The sequence below is a fragment of the Triturus cristatus genome, chromosome 10 (assembly GCF_964204655.1).
Source record: "Triturus cristatus chromosome 10, aTriCri1.1, whole genome shotgun sequence".
Taxonomy (NCBI): Eukaryota; Metazoa; Chordata; class Amphibia; order Caudata; family Salamandridae; genus Triturus; species Triturus cristatus.
In genome coordinates this window covers 120475911-120498274 of record NC_140593.1, presented here as the reverse complement: position 1 = coordinate 120498274, position 22364 = coordinate 120475911, and the positions used below count along the sequence as shown (strand labels likewise).

Here is a 22364-nt window from a genome sequence, read left to right as displayed (position 1 = left end):
CATTTCCCGAGGATGGAAAAGAAGTAAGTCGGCTGATTCCACAAATATACAAATGCATCGATTGAAAACCCGTATTGATTATTTATTTGACACTCATTCTTCACTTAATATCTCAATAAGACGTAAATAATAGGAGGCTTGTTGACCTCAGGAGAAAAGTCAAGCCTGCATATGAGTTCCACAGAGAGGTGTTTGCAGCAAGCGCTCAACCCAAATGAACTAGTCTATTTTACCAGCTGAGCTTAGAAGCTATGCATTAGGGTGGATCAAAAGGAAGTCAGTCCAAGGCTGCAGTAATATACTGTCACAGAATTTCCGAGAATGCTCTTATTGAACTGGGGAAGAGGGGTAATCGGAACAAGGCCTTCTAGATGAATTTTCATAGTCTTTCCTTGCTGCTCCCGCTTCCAAATGCCCGCGGTGCAGGGGATAAATAGCCAAATCTCCTGTCGCAGCAGCATAGAAATTAGTATTTGCCAATTTTTCATCGCGGTTGAACAAAATTAAGGAAGCTGTCGTGCAAACCACAAAACTGAGAGACACCTGTGAGAATATGATCATTTGCAGTGAAGCCATTTTTGGAAGAAACCGACGCTCTTTCTATTTTTTTTATTGACCATTTTTGGAGTTGCTGGAACTTTATCCCGCAAAAGACTTTCTATAAGAGTTTTGCCTGGGGTATATTTTTAGCATCAGTCCCCAGTTTCTTATAAAATAACAGAAGAATGTTGGCGCCTAGACAAGAGTCAGAGATCGTTCTGCACAGAGTTGTTGGAGCAGAATTGGAGTAGAAAGTGGCTTGTGGTTCTATGCTATGAAAAAAGTGTACTTTAACACTTTTATTGGATTTCGAATTTTAAAAATATCCTCTAATCACAAATAATTTCTGCTGTCTGGCAAACTTTCCTGACCATGACGATTTCTTAGGATTATATTTAATGTAATCAGTAAAATCCAAGGCATACGTGAACTACATAATTTTGATACTCTAGTTCCTGGGTTAGGAACACAGTGCGCCCTTTCAGTTTCCCCCAATGGATTTCAAGGGTACCAAGTTATTTCCAGGTATGTGGTGCTTATAAAAACAAACACTACCTGCTTATATGAGCTACCTTCACGCAGACTAGTAGTTATGGATAACGGGGTGCAATAAGGAGCAGTAGTCCACCCCCACCCCAAAAATGTCTAGGACCAAATGTGCCTATATCTGGATACCTCACTGAAACTGCTTAATCATCTTACATTTTTTGAATTATCCATTGCTTTCGCTATCAATTTACAACATTTTCTCATTTTAATTCTGGGTCAGAGTACCTGAAAGCTCAAGTGAAAATGGCTAGAGTACCTATTTTACAAAGTAGATTAATGCACGAGTTATTAAAAACAGTTATTATGTACTCTTGAACAAGAATACCTTTTTGACTCGTGGATTAAGTGGATATATATTCATTTATTTACATTAGTAGTGCCCAGACAGCCTTGTTAGGTAACAGTTTCACGCCTTGTAAATCGTGTATTCATTCATTTATTCTGTGCTGATTCAACAAAAAGTTGTCCCTGTTATTAGATTGTCCTCAGCAGGTTTATATGTGTGAATTGAAGCTTTGTCTTAACTCTAGTAAATGTGTCATACAACTCACACACGAGTGAGCAAGATGTGCTGGTTTGTCTATTCTGGTATTCACACACTCCCATATTTGAGGCCTGACTATCACACATGAACCACATGCACAAAGGATCCCTGGGTTGTGTGCCCTGCTGAGGTTGCACATTGGTATTACAGATGGAACGCAAGGTCCATTCTAAAATACCAAATGCACACCCCTTCTTGGCGCAGGTGGGCATTAAAATGTGATTGCTCCCTCATTTGCATAGGTGCATGGCCCCTTACTTAAACAAGTTCCTCTACCAAAGAGAATGCTCTAGATAGCGGAGGTGTGCATCCTGGCAAAAATGCCATTGGTTCAAACTGGGTTTCTGCCACCCAGGGTGTTAATATTTAATGTGTACATCCGGAATGCATGATGGGTAAAGAGTCTCGCAAAGACAATTGCCCAAAGAAGGATGGGGTGTGTACACACTCAGACTCCGAGAGTGCAGTAGGAGCTTTGTGGTGTAAGAAAGAAGTATGGGTGGGTGGGATCAATTGTAGGCACCCTTTGTACCCGGCAACTTGCCATTTGGCTGACCGGGTACAGTCTCCTAAGAAAAACAATGGACTCTGGCATCCACACTCCCCGTCAAATTTAAAAGGCCGAAGTGATTGGCCGCCCCTTGCATTGCAGTCAAAAATAGCCCCAATGAGCCTAAGACACGCGTCCATCTCCTTTACTAATACATCTTAAAGAGCTAATCCACATCATGATGCTACCATTTTGGGTATTCAAACCTCAGGCCCAATATTGCCAGATTTAGGGAGTCTGTTTCAGAAAATCCAAAGTCATCATGAGTGTTTCCACACGTTTTCAAATTTGCATCTTATAGGATTCTATGTGAGAACTAGCTCCCCGAGTCTTGGTGCCACGTGACGTCACACATTATAGTAAGGCCCCAGCCCATTTAAAGCACAGCTTTAGACCTTCGGTTCATGTGCTGCTTCGGGTTAGCTGGTCTAGGTCTCCCATACCCGAGACTGACGCCCCCCGGCCCCAGGCCCAGACAGTGCACTAATAAATCAGATCTGGCCACAGGCCACGGCAAACAAAGAGCACTCACCTCCTGCGGGCGGCAGACAGGGAAAATTAAATTACGGGGTGCCGCACTGCCGCTCTCTTTCCTGGCTGTCCCTGGACCCTGGCTGTCTCCCTCTGGCCTCTGAATGCCTGCCTCGACCTCCCCTCAGACTGAGTCACGCGCACTTTGTCCACTCCCAATGCGCATGAGCACCAGGCAGCCAGGCCAGCAGACCACCCCACAATAAAAAATAGAGGCGCGCAGACGCGGAGGCAGTGACATCTGCGCGCCGCGTGTCTACAACACAACGACATCATCGTGGTCAGGTGACAGGTCAGGTGGTGCATTTAGGGGTGTGTAATAAATGCAGGGCGGAGGCCTGCCGCCTGATCTCATAATAGTAGCTAGCCTCTGCCTGCCTTAAATAATGAAATAATTCTGATTTGAAATCGGCGCGTCGGAGCACCACTGCCACCATGAGAATGATGAATCGTGCTCACAGACAGGCGGCCTGATTGTGCTTAATGTAAGCACTGCGTTCTGTTGTTGGGGCCGATTTGGACCGACCGTGACTCACGGTCGGCCCAAATCAGCCCCAACAACAGAACCGGCCCCCTGTCACAAAACCGGCCCCCACCCCCATCCAGCCTACCGGGGGATTGCCCGGTGCCCGGAATGACCAGTCCGGCCCTGCACGTACCTGCCCAGAGGGTCCCGCTAAGCGCAGCCTGGCATGATGGGGGAGGGGTCATATTTTTTGCTATATCGACACTCCTCTGGAGCACGATGTGAATCCCGCATGGGCCAGTAGAGTGTAGCCAAATTGATGAGTGCTAGATAGTGGTTACCTCGTAGGTGCGTCTCCTGAAGTAACATTAAGTCAGGGGACTCTCGACACAAGTACTGTAAGACCATGGTACGCTTGATTTTATTGCCTAACATCCATATTGACATGGAATGTCAATGGCTCTCTCAAGATGCAATTCCCAATCCATGTGAAACTGTAACGCCTCCCCCCTAACACCCCCCCCCCCCCCCGGTGTCTCGGAGTCTGGAAATTATGCATCTGGCATTGTGGCGTCACCAAAACCAACTCGAACATATCAAGAGTATTACATAACAAACAAGTGCAAAAACAGATCCCATTTACTAATACCCCACCACCCTGCCACCCAGCATTGTAGGTCTGAAACTACCCACTGCTCCAATTTGCAGAGTACATGTCGCCCAGACTGAACCATTGCTATTTATCGCTGGCGGCCGGCACCGCCTCCTCTTGTTCAGATGGTGGTCCTCCCATTCCCTCAACTTCTTTGGTATTAATGAATGTCCCACCTTGTGTCCCTTTGAGATCATCACTTACATGGTTCATAGATGGAAAGGAGACCGGAGCCTAGTTCGTACTTTGTTACACTGCAGGGTCCTTCGGGCCTGATCACCAATGTAAATTCAAGTCGTCCATGTATTGACTAACTGTAGGATTAAAGACCTCCAGCCCCTCACTCAACAAGTGGACGAGGGTCAAGAGAGCACCCTCCTTCTGTTCTCCATACCAGGCTCTTGCAGTTCCTAGGAGAGCCGTTGCCCAAGTCTCTGTTCTGTCGCTTGTCGCGATCCTGGCGCCTCTGTGGCCCGGCCGCTCGTCCTCCCACAAGGCAGTCCCATACTTCTTCCGGCGATGTGAAGTACCTCGAATTGTCACAGTCCATTACTCTGAATTTAGCCGGGTACATCATCATGAAATTAAGACTCTTATCGCACTCTTAACCTAGTCGATGGTACGTCCTTGGCGCTGCACTAACAGGGTAAAATCAAGAAAGAACCTTATTGTTGCATAATCATGGAGCAGGTCCCCCGTGTGTGGGCAGCTTGTAGTATTGCATCGCGGTCATGATAATTAAGTATCCTGGCTACGATGGTTCTGGGTGGGGACCCTGGCTTTGGCGAGGGCACTGGTGCCCTGTGGGCCCACTCAATGGAGAAGAAATTACCCGATTCCGATCGTGTTCTCCGGAGCACTGATCTCGGCCTACGGGATCCGCCCACTGCAGTACGACCCTCATCGGCGCAGGCCTCGGTGTCGTCAGTCGTCGAGGATCGCTGTCTGTGGATTGACTCCACTTCTACGACTCGTTCTCCGTTGCTGGGACACCCCGGCATGCTCAAATCTTCCGGGCCGGGCGGATTAATAATGGATGGTAGAAAGATCTGAAAGGGCTGCTGCGGGGCACACAGATTATGTGGCCATCTTGGTGGATGACAAGCCACGCCCCCCCAGTTGATTTTTTCAAGCCCTGAGTGTTAATCATTTACTTTTGGTACAAGAAAGCATTGCAGCACAATTGCAAAGAGGAAAATAACAATGCACCTTATTCCCACAAAAAGACCACCACCTCCAGGCTTCAAGGAGGTGGCGCTGTAGATCATTCCTATGTAAATTAAACAGACGTGGGGTCTTCACGCAACCCCGTCTCCCTCTCCACAGTACAGGAAATGTATTTAACGGTTCTTCTGCCCCAGAATGCTTGTTGCCTCGAATATTTTGAGTAGTTGCGTTTAGAATATCCACTAGAGCAGGTTCAATGCCTTCAACAAGGATAGAATTGCACAGAAATCGTAGGCTTTCAGAACAAACTATAAAGGCACTCTTTCTTTAGGATCACATTTTCAGTGATGGCCGGATTTACAGTACAACACTGCCTGATCATTTATCAGACTTTCAAGAAAGCAACTTGTCAAGGTGAGAGGATTTTATTGTAAGTTCTGGAATGGATTCTTTGTCATGGGAGCCTGGCGCAGTCATCTCCAGTATTTTGGGAAGCCTCCATCACACACACTGCATACGCTTAAACCATGCACCAAGAGCTGCACAAAAGGCTCCCGCCACATACTGATCATTTTTAATGTGTGCGCAGACACGGAAACTTTAAGCTGGGCTCCTTTCTTAAATATACAATGAGGCGCACACGCTCTGGGGAATTAAGGTCATGGTATGGGAAAAATGTACACTTTTATATAGGGGGGTTATCGGACTTCCTTTTCCAAAACATGGACAGACAGAAGGCTGTTCCTCAAGCATTAACCATGGTTGCAACCAATTACCAGTTACCCATAGACCGAATGTGGATGGGACCAGCTTCCTCCTACTATACAGGATGACACCTTGGGTATCCCCCAAATGAAGAGCGTAGAACTCTGCTGGTGTGCAAAGCAAGAGCTAGTCACCGGCGGCCTCGTGGACTCATTGCCACTGATGAAACCGGTGCAAGGAAAGCAAAGGAGGAAATTATTCATTTAAAGTGCAAGATCGTAGAGCGGGCAGTAAAATGTGAGGAATATTATCCAAAGTGCAATTTCAATACCACAGAAAGTTTGGCTCTTGAGTTATTGGGGTGCACCAAATGCACACATGTACTCAGATAGCTGCTGAGAAGGAAAAATCAAGTTATGAGTGCTTTGGAGAAGACGCACTTATTTCTCACACCAGTTTCTTTGCATGGAATCTTTTAACCATCATTCTGCCAACATTTCAGCAGCTGTATGAGTTTTCAGCTGTATTTTACTCTTGCTCCCACTTTCATAGCTCTAGTGGTGAAGTGCATAATAGGGTGCCTCTGAGTTGGTGGAGGACTGTTGTTTACCATCAGCCCACTCCTCCTTTAGAAGGAAGGGCATTAACAAGAACAAAAGCAGCTGCCCCAACATCTACATAGACATCAGAGTAGGAGTGCCGGGGGATGCTGAAACTATGCATACTCCCGTTTCATCTGGTTTATCCAGACACATTTATTTATTCTCAGTATGTAGAAAACAAATCGAGTTCAAACCATCTCCCTTTAAACAAAGAGTAGGATTTGTTAGATTTCCCTAGGATTGGCGTCTTAGCATAGCCTGTTCATTAGTGTGCCAAGACAGCCAGGGTCGGATGCTGGTAGTTTTTGAATCTTTGAGAATAGCTAGGCCATATAAGCGCACTAGTCTCAGCCTGCAATGCTGTCTGCCCTAGGGCTGCCAGTGAACATTATTCCTTTAAAATTCATCACAATTCGACACATATGTAAATCTCAATTGTATTGTACATTATACAATCTTTATGCTTTTCTTCATCTTCTTTAGATGTTGTGAAATGTTGCTTCACATCAGTTGAGAACAAACCAGGAATTCTTATTCACAAAAGCTATATACATGTGTTGCTATGACCCAATACATTTCTGGTCCCGAGACCCTTCATCAGGGGTAACAACTAACAATCTAACCAAGTCACAATAAAGAAAAGGACCTTATTTCCAATGCCAATTTTCAGGATTGGAACCTCATAAGAGCTAAAACAAATTGTTACTTCAAAGTACAAGCTGCAAGATTTTCTTTCTCGTGAAATAAATCCTGGTGTTTGGAACTGCTGTGAATATCGTGCGTATGGGATGTCCTTACATTGCCACTGATTCCGCTTCCAAAAGCTTTTAAACATGCATATGCTGTCCTCTTTGCTCTATGCCATCCAGTCATTGGACTAGTACACTTCGGTGGCCTAGCTATTCTCACAGATGGTTTGTGGGTTTGGATGGGACCCGCTCTGACCTTGCACGCTTCGATTTTGAATTTGAAATTGTTTGGTTACAAGTTTAAAGAATTTTGAATATTGCGAGTGCATCACAACCACTGTTTTGCAGCTTTCGAATCTTGCCACACTGTTCTTTTGTGGTTTATCTTTTTAATTTAAAATAAAGACAACACTCTCTCTGCCACTGATTGGTGATTAAAAATTCACACCCTTTTCATCTACTAAAAATGCTTAACCACAGTTCAATAGGATGAGCTGGTTAGGGATGGCCCTTCATCACATGGAACTGGCCCTCTAAAACATACATTTATGACTGGTCATGATCTTATTCTGCAGAGAAAAGTGAAGGGCTCAGCAATAACAGGGATATTTTCCATGCAGGGGTTCATAGGATGACAGGTGACAGTATAGCATGGGTTTTCCCCGACACACCTGAAATAGGAGGTGGGCCAGCAATTTAAAGGGGATGGAGAGAGTTCAAGGAATCGTATAGAACAATGAATTTACTGCTTTCATCCTTCATCTCCAATTAAAATGCCCAATGCCACTATACGCGAGGAGAAAGTCCAAAACGTGGCTTGGTCTTACAGACAGTGTGCACGAGCAAGCACAGTGGAATCCAATACTATCTTTGGGTGTTAAAGACCTTGTAGAGGAGGCGACTAGAGGACTGGGGAAGGTAAGGAAGGGAAGCACATGGTAGAACAGCAAAGAAATGCAAAGTTGTTCTCCAGCGAGATGACAGAATACTGCATATGGCCCAAGGTAGCAAAGAGATGGGCTTTAATTGATTAATTTACAAATTCAACAACAGTCTCTTGGATGCATTCAACTATCTAGGCGTTGGCCATTTTGGGACAGGGGAGGGGGTGGAAGAGGCCAATGGTCTGCCAAGTTTTCATTACTCCAATAAAGGTTTGTGGCATTCCCAATTATTGGACTTTGCCTACTTTACAGTTTCCTGATTTTCCTTTGCATTTACCTGCACAGCTTTCCTCTCACATATTTATTTTCTCATGGGAGTACTCTAACTCGGTTGAGACAGTAGGTCACAAGGGCTTTAAACGAGAACATGCATACAAACGTATTGTGAAAATCCAGAATTTCACACGAAAACCTAAGTCACAAAGGACTGTATACGTTTCATACTTTTTGAGTGAAACATGCTAAATTTGCAAGAGAAGTGCATGTGCAAAGGTACAACCATACCGCTTTATATTAAAACCAAGACATGGACAGAAAATTACCTAAATTTAAGAAGCACTATTAATCTTCTGAACCTTCATCAGATATGGGGAAAGGTGACAGAATAGGCCCTGCAGGAGATGGCTAAAGTGTGACCAACCGAAAGCCTTTTCTAATATCATAAGCTCTCCTTTTGTATCCCTATCGCTTCAGAAGATTACCGGTTGCATTGCCTTTTCCTTCTGTTGCCGTTATCTAGACTTGTGCATTCTTTCCCTCAGGGTGTCCTGCTCATATCCACGGCATTACCTTAGCATTCTGAGGTCATGCTCGTATCTGCTGCATACTCTGTCCTTACTGATGTCGCTAGCTTATCTGCTGCATTAGCTCAACAGTCTAAATTCATCATCCTATCTGCTGCATTATGTAGCCATTACGAATGCATATTATTCGATCATTACCCCCCAACCTTCTGACGTCATTATCGAAGCAGCTGCATAATCTGACCATACAGACGGTTGGATCTTATCTACTCGTTTCTCTACGCTTTGCAGGTCATCATCCTATCTGCACTCTCCGACCGATCAGTACATCAACTAATGTTTTTTTTTAATCTTCTAGTGTTATTTTCAAAAGTTTTATTTTCAGATCCTTGTAATGTTGTTATAATATTTAAAACTAGTGCTGCTTGTATATTGAAGGGAATCTTTAAATAGGCAGATTTGACTTTAAGGCAGTCGCAAATGCTTCCACAAGGTCTTACCACATTTTCAGGCAGCTTATGTCCAGGGAGGTACTTCACGTTCTCGTGGTCGCTGTTAATGACTTCTGTAAGTTTCCTACCATTAACCTGTTCCTCGAAGACCCACATATTCACCGTAGAGGCAAACTTTTTCAGGGATTTCACATTGTTGCCTATTATTTTGGCAACAGCAGAGCCCCTAAGAAAATGGGAAAAGAATGAGACAAATTAGGGCACACCAGTGGTGAGGCACTCTACAAAGAGGTATATCCCACATGGATCTTTTAGAGACACTACACAAAACATCCATGCAGACAGGTTAAAGGTGCCAGACAGGATACTTGGTCCCACTACAGTAATGAGGTTGCTCTGGATACTTTACTTGACATGTGCAAGAATATTTATAAAAAAAAGTGTAGACCAGACTACACTTTATATAAAATAAAAACATTAGCAGAGTCTCCAACCAACAACAAAAAAAAAAAAGGTTTAAACTGGGCATGGGTTGTAAATTCAATGGCGTAATCAACTGCCAAAAAAATCTTGCTAAGGAACTGACACCACCATTGGGATCTATCTCTAAAGAAAAAGGGGTAATTTTCTAAACCAAATACTTTAATTGCACATCCCCATCAGTCTCCCACACATGGATGTTATGAACTGCCAATGAAAACATCAGCTTCTTCTGAGGTCATTTCTGTCAGTAAAGCTCAACACCGCTGAATGGAAAGACATGAATATGCGGCTGAATAAAAGTTTGATTGGTTTCGCGCATTTGCACAAACACTGCTCCAATTTTAAAACTACTGATTAAAAGAGGTGGCTCTTCCAGGACAGGGCCCTGGAGGGAGTACCTCTTTGGAAGATCCCCTTTTTAAAGAAAACTCCGCGTCCACCGAGCCTAATGCGATCTCCGCGTCCACCGAGCCTAATGCGATCTCCTATCACCAAATCAGTGATGTCTGTATGGGACGGGGTTGACAGTCTCCAGAAAGCTCACTACATTCCCCTCTCCCCTGATTCCACTATTCGGGAACAGCGATTTCACGCATGGCTGGTCAGACAAAACGTGCGTGGCGTGACACTTCATGTCGCTCAGTGGGACATCTCTTTGACATACCCGGGATCATCTCCTTCACCCAGTTGAAACAGGAATACGGGATTCCTGAAACGGAGAGATTCCGCTACCTGCAGATACGACATTGGGTACTCCAGCCAGGAACGAGGGAGGAGGGGGGGTCGCCGACTAAGTTCGAAAGATGGCTGATCACCAAGACCACTGACAAGGAACTGATCTCCAACATATACGAAATGCTCAGACACAACACACACCCACGGGACACGCCGAGCAGAAGACGGTGGGAGAGGGAGCGAACTTACGCAGAAAGACTGGGACGGGATCTACTACAGGGCGAAGCACACAGCCCGAAATGTAGCCAGCATAGAATCTGCCATGAAAATCGCTACCTATTGGTACCTTACTCCAGTGCGCCTTCACAGGGGCAACCCCCTGCGGAGTTCTGCTTGTTGGAGGGGCTGTGGTGGCGAAGGAACGCTACTGCACATCTTGTGGGATTGCCCGCTGCTCTCCTCCTACTGGACCAAGATCCTTGACACTGTAGACAAGCTCTTCGGTACACAGATCCCGAGGCTCCCGGTGTACGTTGTCCTGGGGCTCCCAAATCCCATTACATACCCACTTAAGCGCATGAGGGGGTAGACAAATGGGGATGGCTTTAGGGGCAGCGCTGCAAACTATATTGACCCACTGGGGCACCCCCACCTTGCTCAATCACACAGGGTGGCTTCACAGACTCTGCTTCATCCTCGTCATGGAGCGCATTTCTGCTACTCTGACTAACTACTAATTCTTTCCAGAAAGTTTGGGCTCCCTTTCTGAAATTGCTTTTGTCTGAATTCAATGAGATCACTCATCCCAAATATCTACGAGTGTTACGACTCTCCGATCTGTGGAGTCCTATCCAGCCCTCTCAGGCAACCTAATCAACGAAACAGCAGCACCTACCACACGTCGGGCTTTTCAGGGCGCAGAAACTACCGGAAGGGGTGGGAGTTATTGTTTTTTGGTTCTCTACAGAGTATGCCTTTTGGGGGATGCTGTTTCCATACGGGGGGGTGGGTAACAGCGCATTGTCTTCTATGCATTATACTTCCGACAGACTCTCCCCAGTCACGGTTACATCCGCAGGCTATCCAGATTCTCACGATGTCTATTCTCACGCTAACTCTGTATGTTGTGATTTTCTTGAAAATTTCAATAAATAAATTTAGACATAAAACTACTGATTGCTTTTAAGATATATCATAAAAGTAAACATGTAATTCTTAGGGTAAAATGATTTTCTGCACTTTTTCTTAGGATTTATTGTGTGATGTTATAAAATTGTAATATTTTATAGTTTTAAGCCGCAACATTGTTATGGTTTTAATTAACTGAAACAATAAACTGGATACTTGGTGGGGAAAACATAGCCAACATTAAGTGCCGTGAATTACAGGGGCAAGAAACAACTTGCTCCTTTATCTTTGATGTAGGTGCCTACACCGAACATACTCTAAATGGTGGGGAACAGAATCATTATTGAGTTGTGTTTTTTCGGTTTTGATCCATTCAGTAATGGGCACCATCAGTGGTGAATTGCAAATCTTGTCAGATGTATTCAAACTCCTCTCTCCCAGACAGCCCCAGCAGTATCAGTGAGGAGGCGGATCCCAGGATCAGCAGACCACCTCGTAAACAATATGCAGGTTTAAACTGTTACAGCCATCTTACAATAGTTCAGGACCTTATCACTTGGAGGAAAGTCCCACATCTGGAGGTTGGCTCTCACAAACAGAGGACAGCATGTTGCACAAGGTTATAAGGACTAGAACCTTAATTGTATATGTGGCGGTGTGCACAGCAGATCCCCATAGCAGTGATTCCCACCACAGGGGAAAGCGGGGATGGGAACGATCACTTTAGACATACAGTGCTACTCTGATACTTTTGTAAGCTATGTCTGCACTTCAGTGAGGTTTGGATGGCTTTCTATGAATTAGTTTTAATCATTCGACTAATGTTACCACCTGTGGTTTCAAAGGTTGAGTGACCTCATGTCCTGTGATCTCATCAATCATGCTAATACCTGCCTTGCCCTTATATGCTGTGTTTGACACACTGTGAGCAATATGAAGCCTGGGTCCCTTCCTATGAACTTGACCTGCACCAGTCACCCAAGGCCATTCATGAAACAACTCCCTGTGCACCGGTCCTCCATGTGCTGTGGGAGAGGATTGGAGCAGAGTTTGATTTCAGTCCATGGAGTGGTTCACACACCCAAAAAACTCAGGGTATTCATTTGAGTTAGGGCCATTTCCACCCATTGATTTCAGAAGCAACTTATCTTGGAAAGCCAGAACTATTTTTTCTGATGGGAATACACTAGTTGATGACTGCTTTGAAGAAGCATTCAACATTTTTGTAATTTACTAGAATATTCATCTTGCCCGCAAATACAGAATTCACTGCTTTTAAAAGGCAAATGTAAAGGCTACGCATGGGGCAGATGCAGGATGTCTATTCAGGTATTCTGAATGAGTGAGTCTATTGGCCTCTGCACAAAAATAGAAGTTTTATAAAACCATGTTAACATCCTAATAACACAGCATTGATTTCATGACAAGACCAGAGGCTAGCATTATGCATATTACTTTTATTGCCAGCTCTTTGCAGCACTTCAAAGTATTACATCAATAACATCAAAATTCTGGAACTTTAGAATGTACATTAGCATATATAAACCCGGTCACAAAAGCCATCTTCCTATCAGCTGCTCCTTGCAAGATAAGTATGCTGTTCAGAGAGAATAATTATAGAATTTGTATTTAGTTATTGTGGATTTGAGTGATATGAGGTGTTATGTGTTTACTTTGTATGATAACCAAAGAAACGTATTGATGTGAAAAGATTGAAAGGTTCTTGTTTGTCTTTTAAGATTGTAATTTGTGCTTAAATTAAGGTTTTAGTATACCTAATTTATGGTTTATGGGTAAATTAGTTGTCAGGTATGTGCAAGTTTTTTTATTTAGCTTAGTTCTTAAAAAAATAAAAGGAGTTTAATTACCGTTGCGCCGCAAGCGAGCGTTTTGGCATCAGCTTGCGGCGTAGTGGAGACGTTCTAAGATGAAGAGAAAGCTGCCTTCTTTCTTGGGCAGCTCTTTGTTGTGTGCCTTGAGAGGCACCATATAGTATAGAGCGGTGTCACGCTTGCGTGCATGACAATGCATAGCAGCCATTTTGAGTAGGAGACTAGAGCGTTAACTGATGGCCTGAAGTAACGCACGGCCATGGAGGAGAAGTGCGCTCAAGCGTTCTCTTCCAACTGCCAAATTAGCGGTTTCAATCAGCCAGCAGAGTGAGAGGAGGACCGCTCAGGTTGCTGAAGTATTAAATTAAAAGAAGCAGATTTTAGCTGTGGATGATTTTAATTGGAATAGTTTGATTAGAGAAGGTAGATTTGAAATAATATGGTTTGTAGACAATTGGGAAAAATTAACAAAGGACATTTGGGTTATTCACACAGAGAAAGGTTATGTGTTTGAGTTCAAAGAAACGCCAAAACAATTGAAAGAGCCAGGTCAGTTGGTTTCTCAAAAAGAACTTCAAGAGGTGGTAGGAATAGAAGTTATGGAAATGTTGCAGAAAGGGACAATAGAGAAAGTTTCAGAAAGATCGGGGGTTCGTAAGCACCTATTTTTTGATAAAAAAAGAAAGAGAAAGGTTGGAGACCCATGATAAATTTAAGGAGGTTGAATCAGTATGTGGTTTACAGGCACTTCAGAATGGCGGGCATCCTTCTTTTGAGGGATATCCTGCAGGAGAGCGATTGGTTGGTGAAGTTGGATCTAAAAGATGCATATTTCACTATTCCAATAGCGGAAGAGAGTCGCAGGTTTCTTCAGTCCAGGTGGATGGGTCAGCTGTTTGTTTTCGTCCCTTCTATTCGGCACCATGGTGTTTTACAAAGGTGTTGAGACCAGTAGAGAAGTATCTCAGGGAGAGAGGAGTCCGAATGATAATGTCAAGAGGAATTGAAGAAGCAGTTACCTCTGACTATTCATCTTTTAGAAGTATTGAGTTTCTTAGTAAACAGAGAAATCGGTTTTAGATCCCCGTCAATGTTTGGAGTTTTTAGGTTTTGTGGTGACCACAGTGAAGAAGACTAAGTTTACCAAAGAATAAGGTGGTGAAGTGAAAGGGTTGTTGAGAAAGGAGCAAGTCACTCGAAGATCTTTAGCAAGGGTGATTGGATTGTTTTCCTCATCTATTCAGGCTGTTTTTCCAGGGCCGCTTCATTACAGGGCTTTGCAGAGATTGAAAGGAGAGGCGCTGAGGAAGGGTTTCTGGTATGGAGATCAGGTTTTTCTCTCAACTGAGGCTCGGGAGGAACTAGTTTGGTGATTGGAGAATCTGGAGGCTTGGAATGGCCGGGCAATTTTTGGAATATGTCCAGATTATGTGTTAGCGACAGTCACAAGCCTCTTTGGCTGGGGAGAAAGTTTGGAGGATCAGGAGGCATGTGGGAGATGGTCCTTGGAAGAGAGGTTGGAGCACATAAATGGTTTGGAGATGAGAGCAGGTCTTTACGCATTGAGAAGTGTTGGGAGGAAATTATGAAATTTCAATGTTTTGTTGAAAATAGACAACGTTTCAGTGGTTCGATACATAAACCGCTTTGGTGGAAGCAGATCAAGGAATCTGACTCAGTTAGCCAAGAGGATTTGGAGTTTTTGTCCAGAGCAGAAAATTGGGTTGCAGGCAGAATACTTACCGGGTCAGAACAATGTTGTTGCAGACTGGAATTCGAGGTATCTCAGAGACTACAGCGATTGGAAGCTGAATGTTCTATACTTCAAAAGGATTGTATAGGTTTGGAGGTCAGCTGGAGGTGGATTTATTTGCGTCATGGTTGACAGTCCATTTGGAACGTTATTACAGTTGGAGACTGGATCCGTTGGCAGAGGAAGTAGATGCATTCCAGCAGGATTTGTTTGAGGAGGATTAGAGTTACAGAACTATTCATTGGTATAGCCATGCGGCACAGGGTCAGACTGATTTGCATCTGGCCATGTCTGAACTGGGGTGGCAGAGTGGGCTAAAGAACGGTGATGGATTAAACCCAGATCAGTTGACTGGGGGCGAGTGCTTGCAATGTTCAACACTCTGTCCATCATCCCCTTTGGTTTTGCTTTGTTCGCCCTAAGTTGGCAGCGTATGCCCAGACGTGGGTCCCTTGCTCACTTTGCCACTGGATTCAAGCTAGCCTGGCTGATTAACCAGAAACCGGTCCCAGGATGCTGGTCTCCGGTCCAGGGAAGACATGGCTTGGCAGTTTGGGCTTGACTGTTCCCATGAGGCACAGGGTCAGACTGATTTGCATATGGCCATGTCTGAACTGGGTTGACGGAGTGAGCTAAAGAATGATGATGGATTAAACCCAGATCAGTTGGGGATGAGTTCTTGCAATGTTCAACACTCCGTCCATCATCCCCTTTGGTTTTGCTTTAAAAGAGGAAGATGGCTGCTGTGACAGGGTTTATATAGGTTGTTGGACATTCTCAAGTTCCAGAATTTTGATGTTAGTGATGTAATAATTTGAAGAACTGCAAGGAGCTGGAAATAAAATTAATATGCATAATGCTAGCCTCCGTGTCTTTAACGAAATCCAGAATCTCTCTACACAAACATGGAGAATCTACATTCTCTTTAAAGACACCACAGCTTCCCTCCTTCATACCGAGGTCAAGCATTTACAATTTTCTCGATAGCTTTAGTAGTCAAATAAACACATGTTCAAGTGACAAAAAAGTGCTTACAATAATTGCAACGCACACTCATAAGTGCATCTGTTTTGCATATGTTTTAGTATGGTGCCCTATTAATAGTTAGGGCATCGGTAGCGGTGTTCTCTGGGCGCCTGCTCTAGTAGTTCGCATTCTACTTTGGAGTGCAACTTTCAGAGAGAAGTTGAGAGGATTGAGCGAGTGAAGCTTGTGCATTTCTGTGCTCCTCTTTATCAGTGCTTCAACCTGGCAATAAAGCATCTTTTACAAATCATTCTGTGTGCTGCACTTTACAGTATTCTTTCCCAAGTTTTCAGGTACTAGAGTGCTTCATTATCCCTGCGTCATCAGAGTTGATGTAAAGTTTGTGGCATTTTAACAATTCAGACACTCTTATGCAGGCATTACCAATATCAATGCATTAAGGGGAATTGTTAAGATTTAGACGCGTTGTGTCATGAAATGCGCTACATAGCACTGCTATCACAGCAAATTAAGAGTTATCTATAAAGAGGAGTATACAGAGAGAACTTTTGGGAACGGATAAGTGAAAACTGTCTCAAGTGAGCATGTTCAGATCGCATTAACCTCCGAACGCACTGCACTGACTGAAACAAAGCACAGAAAACAGCTCTTAAAAACTTCCAAAGATTATAAGGGATACTTACTTTTAAAATGCGAAGTAAGTAGCAGTGGCAGCTGGGATGTAAGGAGGATGGCAAGGGGGGTGGTCCCAAGGGTCCCTTTTGTGATGCAGCGCACCCAAACAGACCCAGCTGGCAGATACATGGTGCCTGAGGGGCTCCTGGATGGCCAACCATTGTCCTTTATTGCAGTCTACACCCTGAATGTGCAGCAAATGGAGTGGTTTGACCCCCTGTCCCCCATGTTGCTTCATGATACGCACATCCCCCCAGCTCTGGAGGGGGATAGACTTCTATTGTGTAAATACATTATTGTTAAATCGCTCCACTCCTCTGCGGCCCGAAACGGTCATACACTCCGGTTCAAGGACTGGCTGCCATTGCCAGCATCTATGTGATGCCTGGAGAAATGGTCACCCCATAGACAGGAAAACTTCCTATTCCTCCCGGATGCACCAAACTGCACTTCAGGCCCGGCTACTGGCTATGCTCTGGGGACTTCTACTCGAAAGTGTTAGAAACGGAATATCTTGGACGCACCATATAGGACCACAACCCTCTAAAGTTGGGCTTATCTTGGGTGAGGACATCAAGCAAGGGGTCCGACTTGGAGACTTATACCAGAGGTGCTAGAGGATGCGCCCTAACGTGAATAAATACATACACACAACACAATACTTTGCTGACGTGAAGGGATGGCCACAAATGCAACTACAAAATGGGGTGCATTCAAAGTGGTCATTAGAGGCCATTGCATAAAAGCTACATGGGGAGTGCAACCAGTGCTGCGCAGGAAGATATTTGACTTAGAGGGGTCAATTAGAAGGGGGAGCAGCAAATAGCAACCCTGGAATTTGGAGTAGAGCTGGCTAAATTGCGAAGCTGACAAGCAGACTTGTGCACCCGATAATGCCACTTATCCTATACTGCCCAACACTGGGCAGTGTCCCTCTTGTAGCACATCGGTAATGGGCGACGAAGTCACTGACGATCCAAAAGTTAATTCACCAGGTAAATCAAGAATGCTTTGAGCAAGAATATCCATTGTTCCCTTGGAAATACCAAATCAATTGCTGAATAACTTCCAAACAGTTTTTAGAAGAAACCAAAGGAAAATCCCCAATGCATTTCGGGTAAATGACCCTTCGTCATTTTTCTAGTTTCCATCAGTCTTCTCTTAAACATCATCTTCCATTTTCTCAAATTCTTAGAATCAAGCGCATCATTTCCGAACCCGAACAATTTCAAGAACAAGTTTCCATCATGGAACGCTGTTTCTCTAACAGAGGTTATCCTCCACACATTCTCACCAAAGCGATTGACAAGTCTTCCAAAACACAAAGAACACACCTATTGGGTCAACAACGGACAGTCACCAAGTCCTCTTCAAGAGCTGTTATAGTCACAAAATACTCCACAGAAAGCAACAACATCAAAAAAGCTGTTCTTAAACATAGGCCTTTGTTACAAGTCGAATCAGACTTCAATCAGATTTTCTCAGAAAAACCATTATTCGCATATGAAAGGAGTAAAAACCTCATGGAGTTATTGAAACCCATTAATTCACTTCAAACCATCTTGACACCAAAGGGCACGATGCCCTGTCCCAATTGCGGCAATTGCAATAGTATCAAGGGCAATGTCGTTCAGCATCCAACTAAGGGCTTTAAGATCAAATTATACGTATCAGCCACTTGTGATTCCAAAAACTTGGTTTATATGCTGAAATGTCCGTGTGGCTTACCATACATTGGTAAAACTGAAAGAAAAATTAAAATACGCTTGAATGAACACAAGAGTAACATTCGGAACAACAACTTAAAATCCACTGTCGCCACACATTTCAATGAATATAAACATAATGTCAGTCAGCTACGGTTCATGGTGTGTGAAACTGTCCCTCTCAAAGAAGGTCGTGATAACCGCAAGTTTCTGATTCAACGCGAAACATCATGGATTTATAGAATGAACTCCCTGGTACCTCATGGACTCAACGATCGGATTGAACTCAGTTTGTTTGTTTAATGTGCTATGTAATAAGTTGCCTGTTTCCAAGCATAAGTTTCTCTTCACATGTATTTTCATCATTTTTAATTTTCTTGTAATTTTCTTAATTTTCTTGTACTTTTGTGGTTATCTTGCACTAGTTTTTCATGTTCTTTATATCAGTTTAACTCCCCACTAGTTGACTTGTTTAGCTGTTCCTTCCTACTATTTAGTCTAATTGTTTCCGCATGTTTTCTCTCGTTTTCTCTCATTGTATATGTTTCATGTAATCTCATATATTACTCCACATGCTTTTCTCAATAACCTTCTCCCATTAACCTCCTTTTTTCTTTTCTTGTTTCTTTTTTCCTTCTTTCTCATTGAACTTTATTGATTGTGTTCAAGCCACGTTATTATTTATCATTCCACTACTGGTTGCACCATGATTATTTTCCTAAGCAAATCACATTAGACTCGACATGAGCAGGTTATCTTACCGCATTTCTACAGCGGCGTCACATTTTGTCAACTATTGATTTGCCTTCTTCAAGATGGCCGCCGTTTAGGTGTCCGTTTTTTTATGTTTAGTTTGTATAAGACACAAACACGGTGGTAGCTCACAACAGAGTTCACGCGAACACTCGTTTGATGTCCGTTCTTGAACAAACCGAGGTAACTTCACATCGTAAGCGTTTGTTTAAGCTTTTGTTTTTTGATGATTTGCGCACCTTTCAGTTTGGGATTTTACGTTTATTGCCTGCATCGCACATTCTTAAACGCTGTTACACGTCACTTCACGCCGCGATATTTCCGCTAGTTTTCACTTTTACAGCGGGTGTTTCAGGTGTTTGCTTTCCTCTTGCTTCTCTTTCAATTGGCATTTTCTTGCCGTTAGTTTCCGTGTCACCGTATCTTTTTACCTGTTGCACATAAAATACGTCTTCTCGAGTTTTCACCATCGGGGTTGGTTCTTTAAGTTTGATTCTTTTAGTATCTGCTCTCTTTCGTGCCATTTGGTTCGTGCACCATGTCATATTATTTCGTTTTTTTCAGTGCCACGATTAACTTATACCTATGCATGCTCATACATATTTAGTCCAGTGGGGGCTGTGATATTTACTCCTACCTTTTCATTGTTTAGGATTCCTCCTGACGAAGGGTCATTTACCCGAAATGCATCGGGGATTTTCCTTTTGTTTCTTCTAAAAACTGTTGGGAAGTTATTCAGCAATTGATTTGTTATTTCCAAGGGAACAATGGATATTCTTGCTCAATAAAGCATTCTTGATTTACCTGGTGAATTAACTTTTGGATCTTCAGCGACTTCGTCGCCCATTACCGCTGTGCTACAAGAGGGACACTGCCCAGTGTTGGGCAGTGCATCTATTGACTGCATTTTTCGCCTTGGTTTAGAGGACGCCTCCTCTTTAGCATGCCATTATCTTTCTTAAATTGTATATTCTAGCACAAAAGGTGTGCGTGGTATTTCAACTCGTTTACTTATCCTATACTGCCTTCTTGGCCACAGCATGCAAATGGAGATAGGGCAGGTAAAGTTCTGACACGGTTACTAAGGTAGGCCTCAGACAGAGGAAATAACTGTTACTTGCTAATGGTGAATACACAAAAAGAATTATGTAATACTTTTTGCGACTATTATTGCAAGCTCTACACAACATGGGACTGCCTGCCATTGGACTGGCTGTGCCAAAACGTGTTCGCTGCACCTACTTCTGTGCTGGATCCCCTCCAGCAGCAGGAGTTGGATGAGCTGCTTCTCATAGATGAGGTATGCACAAGTCTACTTCAGAAGACACGTACCAAGCTACCAGGTAATGGAGTTTTACGCCACATCTAGGACCCCGTTAGCTGACAAGCTGATATCGGACAATAAAACGTCTTTTGACGTGCGAGAACGCCCCACGTCAATGAGAAAATAGACGCCCTGAACGTGACACTCCATAAAAAGGAGGTTCACTGAATGTCCACTCCTACCGTCCTCATCTCTTATTAATCAAGACTACAAAATATTGCGTCACGTGCTAGCCAATCGGTTACTGCTACTACAAATGACGCTCATCCACACAGACTAGAATGGGTTCATCCCAACATGCAGCACGCTCTTAAAAGTGCGCACATTATTCACTATTATAGACATGGTGGGATCCCCGGGCGAGTTTAAAGTTGCAGTGCTCTTGGACATTGAGAAAGCCTTTAATACTCTCAGTTGTCCCTAACTGGGTCTGGACTGCCTGGCATTGGCCTGGTGTTCCCAAGATAGGTGAGATTGCTATATGCGAGACACCTGGCTATAATGCACATTGGACAGATTATATTGAATGAATTTCCTATAGCGCTTGGCACTCAACAGGAATGTCCCTTGTCCCCAATATTATGCTCCCTGGCCATAGAGCTGCTGGCATGCATATAGCAGCAAACAGCACCAGAGTGAAGTATTCTCTAAGGTAGCAACCACCATCTGATCTCACTATATGCAGATGACGCGCTGGTGTACCTGCGCAAGTCTGGGGATGCACTGCCGGGACTAATGGTGACCCTGGATGACTTTGGGTAACAATCGGGACTAAGTCCTGCATTTTTTCCTCTTAGGAAAAAGTAATCGAGTGATTGAATCGTACCCCATGACACTAGACTGTTGTGGGCACCCGATACGTTTAAATATCTCAGGGCCAAGTGCATCACAATAATGATGACATAGTGGAGTTCAATCTAGGCAGTATCCTGACAACTTCTAAACACTTCTTTCCACTCTGGTGTGTGTTACCTTTGTCACCAGCGGGCCGTATACCGATCACCAAAATGCTCATCCTACTGCGGTTACTGTATAAGCTCTCTGCTGTCTTGCTTCTACTGTTGTGCACCTGTTGTGTCTCAATAAAACTGACACTTTGTCTAAAATGTTACCTGGTAAAAGGTAGTCACCTTATCACTTGTAGATGAGAGATGAAAGGCAACAATATCAGCTCGCAACAAAGGGAAGGATCATGAGACGGGCCATACAGCAAAGGACTTGGTAGCAGGCGACTCAACTCCACAAGTTTGAAGTAGATGAGAGGCTACCTCGAGGTAGATTAATTCTTGCGTACAACATAGGTGCTTACAACTTACCTGTGACAACATATATTGAGAAGGCCTAAGCACGCTTCTCAAGTGCTGATGACACCGTATGAAGATTGGTGGCGAGGTCTCTATCTCAGAGCAGGAAGGCTAAAGAGCGGAGCTAGAATAAGTCACAGAAACGGAATCTAATGGAGATGTTATAATTGATGACTGAACTAGAATGAGTAATAAAGCACAATAGTCAAGCAACGATCTACACGGGGTGTAGAGGGAGAACAAACTAGAGGATAACAGCATAGAGACCTTCAGATTGCCTCATCATATCAAAATCTGGATAGGAGATAGCCCAGTCTCACCCACCCCTATATTCACCTTTTTTGAAAGAATACCTTAGAAAACGAAATACTGGTCTTTGAAGTTTTCACAAAAAAAAGGAGAACGAGAACCTTGCCAGATCCGATTCAGGTGGGGTGGGGAGTTAGGGGGGAGCAAGGGACAGGAAGGGACTACTGGGCCTCAAAACCGTGGGGGTTGACGTAGTTTGCCACTGATGTTCTGGGGCCCGTCCTACTATGGTCTACTATGGTTCTGCAAACTGGACCAGGTACACCCCTTGCACACTTGACTAACATCATGAATCAGAAGG

The 22364-nt window shown here is 43.8% G+C and overlaps 1 protein-coding gene across 1 annotated transcript in view; it reads right to left on the bottom strand.

The window, feature by feature from the left end:
• GPD1L (glycerol-3-phosphate dehydrogenase 1 like) overlaps positions 1–22364 on the bottom strand; it is a 119823-nt gene that overhangs the window by 76941 nt on the left and 20518 nt on the right. The window contains exon 2 of the mRNA XM_085630576.1: positions 9183–9360. Coding sequence (XP_085486702.1) covers positions 9183–9360 — 178 coding nt within the window. The remainder of the gene's footprint in view (positions 1–9182; positions 9361–22364) is intronic.